This window comes from Myotis yumanensis, unplaced genomic scaffold (assembly GCF_028538775.1).
Source record: "Myotis yumanensis isolate MYYU_CA2020_CCGP unplaced genomic scaffold, mMyoYum1.0.hap1 SCAF_11, whole genome shotgun sequence".
Lineage (NCBI taxonomy): Eukaryota > Metazoa > Chordata > Mammalia > Chiroptera > Vespertilionidae > Myotis > Myotis yumanensis.
Window position 1 is genome coordinate 43385016 of NW_027223762.1, and position 5726 is coordinate 43390741.

General features: G+C 55.1%; 1 protein-coding gene across 1 annotated transcript; it reads left to right on the plus strand.

The window, feature by feature from the left end:
* The first annotated feature begins 273 nt into the window (after positions 1–273).
* Positions 274–5005, plus strand: SPR (sepiapterin reductase). Its single transcript, XM_070429465.1, has 3 exons — positions 274–783; positions 1376–1666; positions 3305–5005. The coding sequence occupies exons 1-3, from the start codon at positions 462–464 to the stop codon at positions 3493–3495; spliced, it is 804 nt and encodes a 267-aa protein (XP_070285566.1). The 5' UTR covers positions 274–461; the 3' UTR covers positions 3496–5005.
* The last annotated feature ends 721 nt before the right edge of the window (positions 5006–5726 follow it).

Sequence of the window (5726 nt, forward strand, 5' to 3'; positions counted from 1 at the left end):
GTGAGTTCCCCAGGCCCAGTAGAGACCCCAAAGTCTACCTTGGCATGGGCTTCGTTTAGGGCTTTGGCTAAAAGAGGATGCGAGCCACGGTGCAAGCTGGCCTGACCACGAGGAAGTCACTCGTGCAAGGAAGTCGGGTCTGGACTTCGGAGGAGAATGCGTGCCGGCGGGGAACTGAAGGTGCAGCCGTGCCAGCTCAGAGCGGGGCTAGGATTTCCGGGGGGGGGGGGGGGGGGGGGGGCGATTCCCCGCCCTTTTGGTTTAGCCCTTTCCCGGCGCCACCGACTCTTCCGGAGCTGATCCTCCACCTCTGCCACCAGCGGCCAAGAAAACAAGTGCGAGGGCGGCGCAGCCCGAGGCCCTAGGTCCCCGCCCCGTCGGGCGGGGTCTCCGCCTACTCCCTAGGCGGCCCCATCCGCCCCGGGGTCCGGGTACCTGCGCGAGCCGGCGGAGTCGGAGGCATGGAGGGCGACTGTGGCCAGGAGGGCTGCCTGGGACGCGCGGTGTGCGTGGTGACCGGGGCCTCCCGCGGCTTCGGCCGGGTGCTGACCCTCCTCCTGGCCCCGCTGCTCTCCCCCGGCTCCGTGCTGGTCCTGACCGCCCGGAACGACGAGGCGCTGCGGCAGCTGGAGGCCGAGCTGGGCGCCGGGCGGCCCGGGCCGCGCGTGGTGCGGGTGCCCGCCGACCTGGGCGCCGAGGCCGGCCTGCAGCGGCTCCTCGACGCCGTGCGCGCGCTGCCCAGGCCCGAGGGGCTGCAGCGGGTGCTGCTGATCAACAATGCAGGTAGGACGCCCGCCGGCGGGCACCGACTCCCGGGTGGGCGCTGGGAATGCTCAGCGCCCCTTTCCTTCTCCCGCTCACTGCCCCCGGCGCTGGGAACTTTAAAGGTGACTGCTCGGAGTCAGAAAAGACGCCCGAAAGTCCTGGCTGTTTCCCTGAGGTGTGGAGGAGGACCCCGTACGCATTCCTTGCCCCTCTCCCCATTCGCCTTCCGCCCTCCGCCCCTCCCGGTTAAAGGCCAGGTTTTCCTGGAGCCCCGTGGAACTTTCCCGATCGTCCTGCTCGGCGCCCTCTGGCGGAGGCCTGAGTCCGGGTGTGGGTCTCCCAGTTGTAGGAAATTTCCCGGCTCCTGCAAATGGCCCCAGAGTTCTCGCCCAGTCCCAGACCAGGGCCTTCTCCGTCTGCAACTTGGGGTGAGTGGGCGCCCCCGGTGTGTGCGTCTGCAGAGCTGCCAAGGGAAAGGCGCCTTCAGAAGCCCTAGGGAGACAGCTCCGATAGGTCTGGATGGGAAGGCGGTGTCTGGAAGAATTTGGAGAGGGCCGGGAGAAGAGAAAGGCCGCTTGCACTGGGTGATTCTTAAGGTCTGGTTTTTCAGGCACGCTTGGGGATGTGTCCAAAGGCTTCGTCAACCTGGCTGATGCTGCTGAAATGAACAGCTACTGGGCTCTGAACTTAACCTCCATGCTCTGCCTGACTTCCTGCATCCTGAGGGCCTTCCCGGACAGTCCTGGCCTCAGCAGGACTGTGGTTAACATCTCTTCCCTCTGTGCTCTGCAGCCCTTCAAGGGCTGGACGCTGTACTGTGCGGGGAAGGCTGCCCGTGAGATGATGTTCAAGGTGCTGGCCTCAGAGGAGCCTGGTGTGAGGGTGCTGAGCTATGCTCCAGGTAGGTGGGACATTACTGCCATCCCTGTCCCCCAGAACAAGCTGGTTTCCCTCTGGGGGCTGGGCAAGGGGCCTAGTCTGGTCCCTCCAAATATAGTGTCCCTGAATCATTCCTTAAGGGAAATAAAGGGCCAAGGAGGTTAGACCTGGCAGGAGCAGGGAGCCATAGTTAGAGGGTCGGGAGAGAGAGTGGGGAGCTGCCTGAACTGGAGAGTGGGCCCAGAAAGTCTGAGCTATTAGAGTTTGAGAGACAGGGCTTGAATTCCAGCCTGTACCCCATTTCCTCATGTAAAACAGAAGATTCTACTTGTCTCTCAGGGCAGTTAAGAGGACTGAATCAGGTAATATATGTGAAAATCCCTCATTGTGAAGGGCGATCTAATTGTTAGCACTTCTGATTGTTAGATAGGACTTACCACACTATATTAACATCATTTGTATACTTCTCTACCTTGATAGGAAAACCTTGAAGGCAGGGAATATGCTGCATATCTCCAGAACCTAGCAGAGCACCCCATTGAATCAGTCTGCAGAAAATGTTAGTTGAGTAAAGAGCACACAGACATTGTTGAATGCTGACGGTATCAGCCTGAACTGTGCTGGAACACTGGTTGGGGGTGGGGGAAATTCTGGGGTAAATAAGGTAGGGCCCTCTCGCGACCCTATCATGATGCCACTGTGCCTTTCTTAAAAGCGAGGCTTGAGGTTGCTGCAATTAGAAGGTGGTGACAGCTATTGTTTAAGGTCTTAGGAACTTAGAGATCCAATAGTCTGTTCCTCTTGGCACCCTGGAGGCCAAGGGGTAGAATGACCTGACCAAAGTTCAGATGTGGCAGAAGTCCAAGGATCAAAGTCCCAGGATCAAACTTCACCTCCAAATTCATGATCAGCCATTTCTACTTCCTCATGCTCTCCAGTACCCAGTTCTCCCTAACACATACTCGGTTACTTTTCCAGCCAACAGGCAACTCAGCCGACAATCTGAGCTCAGCCGAGGACTTAGTCAACAGCGAGCAAATAAGAACCACAGCCAGGAGCAGAGCAGACTCCAGAATGCCATGTGACTGGGTTAGATCCCAGCGGACTCTGGGAATTAGGAGGAAGTTGAACTTTTTGCAAGGCTGCCAGGGCCTGAATGAAGGTCGTGGTTTCATTTCAGTCTCTGAAAGAATGTTGTAACCGGTGTCCAAAGTGGGGGAGAGGGAGACGGATGCTGTTTGGCAAAGTAACAAGTCCCCACTTACCAGGAGTGCACAGGTAGTTGAAAGACATTCAAGGATCAGGAGGCTGGCTTTTCCAGCCACGGGATTTCTTTACTTTCTGCCCCTGAGGCCCGTTAACTCCAGATTCTGGGGTGCTATGGTTCTGATATGAAAAACAGGAAGTGCCTATAAGAGTTTACTGACATCACCTTAGGAGGAGGCGCTGGTTGGACAGCAGATAATAAGTTTGGTTGTACACCGGGTGGTCTGGAGGGACCGTGTTCAGTGGGCATTGGAATTTGAGCTCAATAGTGACAGAGTGGAGCCTCTGACCACACATGTTAGCCAAGATAAAGTGTTGCCTCTGGTCACACTTGACTCCACCCCACTTCACACACACAGCAGGGCCCCCTCATCTTCTGCTCTTTATCCCCTAGGGCCCCTGGACACAGACATGCAGCAGGCGGCCCGGGAGACCTCTGTGGACCCAGACTTGCGGAAACGGCTGCAGGAGCTGAAGACAAAGGGGGAGCTGGTGGATTGTAAGATGTCGGCCCAGAAACTGCTAAACTTGCTTCAGAAAGATATGTTCAAGTCTGGAGCCCATGTTGACTTCTTTGATAAATAAGCCCCTATCCTTGGTTTCCTGGGGCTCTCTTCCCCCTCTTTCGGGCACACCCAGAAGCCCTGTGCCTCCTCACATCTTGCCACAATGGCACCACCAACTCTGCTATACACAGATAAGCACTCATGCCTACTGTCCTGCTCTCGGACCCAGCCAGCTGTGAGGGCACTGGGGCACTCCGTTCTTAGGAGTCTGTGTTGAGCACCCTGAGTTAGGGGGAGGCTTATGGGAGTTAGGTGAGAGAAGCGGTGGGCATTGGTGTTCTCTCTCCAGGAATAGAATCTCAAGGATGGCAATAGTAGGACAAGAAGTTGAAACACTGAAGAGGAGGGGTTGGGTCTCCTTCCATGGCCAGTCCATGGGGGAAGGAGGGGAAGCTGCTTCAAGAAGGAGGGCCCAGTAGGTTCACAGATGGGCTGGCGGGGAGGGAGGACAGCCAAGTTTCAGCCTATCTGGATGCCCTTTACTCAGGGTAACAGGACCTTCTATTGAACTTCAAAGCCTCATTCTTATACCTTCTCCCTCCAGAACCTGTTTGTTCCCCAGATGGGGGGAGGGGAGCTGAGAGTTTTTGTACATGTCAAAGGCAGATACAAATAAAGTGTGAATTGTCCTTTATTAGTGCCTGGAGTACAGTCATGTCTCTGATACAGGGCCCATGGCTAATCCCCTGGTTTGCTGGGCCCAGGGGTATTCCTGAGGCAATTAACCCAAGCATGGGGTGCTGCCCTTATTTCCAGAGGAGTTGTGGGGCTGTGTGCCTCTTCTCACTGAGTCCCATCCAGTGGCAAGCCCAGGTTCAAACAAAGTTGGCCAAGATGGGCATTCCCAGACACCTGTTCCTTCATGCTTTTTTGCCTACAGTGACCCCAGTCCTGACTAACCTTTCCTCACCCTTGACTTACTCATGAGAGTCCAGCCTGTAGGGATGGGTCATTTCCCTTGCTCTCTTGGATTCCCATTGAAGAATGGACCTTGAAAGAACTGACTCCTTTCATCCCCTTGCCCTCTACCTGAACCATAGGCATCCCTTTTCATTCCCATAAATTTTCTTAGGACTTCCTCTCAGGCTCAGATGGTCCATTGACCTGTTAATTCCAGGATATAACTAACCCAGATAAGTAACTATGCTATTTCTAGCTTCTGTAAATATGCTTGCTTGAATAATGGGAAAGTGAAGGGCGGCGGGGGGAGGTGCTGGAAATTTGGGCCTGTGATGGAAATCTGGTGTACGTTCTTATCAGTCTATGGTCTGGTCACTGCTCCCTCTTAAATCATCTATCTTGCAGGACCTGTTTCTTAAGCGTTGTTACCACCTTGGGAAGGCCATAAACTGACACTCCCAGACAGAATTGTCAGGGCTGGTGCCAGGCCAGGCCTTGATGTAGGGTCTCACAGCACCAATCCCAGAGTTTTTTTTTGCTTTTTGCCTTTATAAGCTTACCCCTAACTTGGAGTGGTGATAGCCCTTCGTGGTCGCCGTCGGCTTTGAAATAAAAGCTCTAAAATTCGACTCTCTGGTTGTGGCGTTTTCTATTGGACTCGCTGAATTTCAGTATAACAGCATGTCTACCCCTTGCCCACATGGCAGTGCTCTGAATGGATCCCATCTCCTCAGGGGCCTGTTGTGGGCCCTCCTGGTTATACCCACCTGGTCCATGGTCCAGGTCCTGGAATGGGCCTAGGACCAACATGCCTTAGGCAGTGGTTCTCAACCTTCTGGCCCTTTAAATACAGTTCCTCATGTTGTGACCCAACCATAAAATTATTTTCGTTGCTACTTCATAACTGTAATGTTGCTACTGTTATGAATCGTCATGTAAATATCTGATATGCAGGATGGTCTTAGGCGACCCCTGTGAAAGGGTCGTTCGACCACCAAAGGGGTCGCGACCCACAGGTTGAGAACTGCTGCCTTAGGGGAAGGTGGGCAAGATTCCAAGAGAGGGAAGTGCTGAGAAACCAGGGGTAGGACCAAACCCCCCCTTCTACAGGTGAGTAGATGTGGACAAGCTGGGGGCTCTGCAGTGGAGGTCAGCCAGCCCCTTCCTGGCCTGTATTTGGGAGGAGAGCTTGGTCCCTGCCAGCCATCTCCGGGACTCAGCCCTGGGTCTGACCAAGCAGGAGGGAACTCTTTGTTCCTCCTGTGCACAGCAGAGGGCGCACTGAGGCCATGCCTCCTGGAGAAAAGGCAGCTCCTCTGGCTGGAGGGAGGCCCTGGGCTGGAGTTGGCT

What these genes read in the sequence shown, in the direction of transcription:
- SPR (XM_070429465.1), top strand. Translation starts at nt 462, where the DNA reads ATGGAGGGCGACTGTGGCCAGGAGGGCTGCCTGGGACGCGCGGTGTGC. An exon ending in GCTGCTGATCAACAATGCAG is followed by an intron (nt 784 to 1,375) that starts GTAGGACGCCCG and finishes CTGGTTTTTCAG; the next exon opens with GCACGCTTGGGGATGTGTCC. An exon ending in GGTGCTGAGCTATGCTCCAG is followed by an intron (nt 1,667 to 3,304) that starts GTAGGTGGGACA and finishes TTTATCCCCTAG; the next exon opens with GGCCCCTGGACACAGACATG.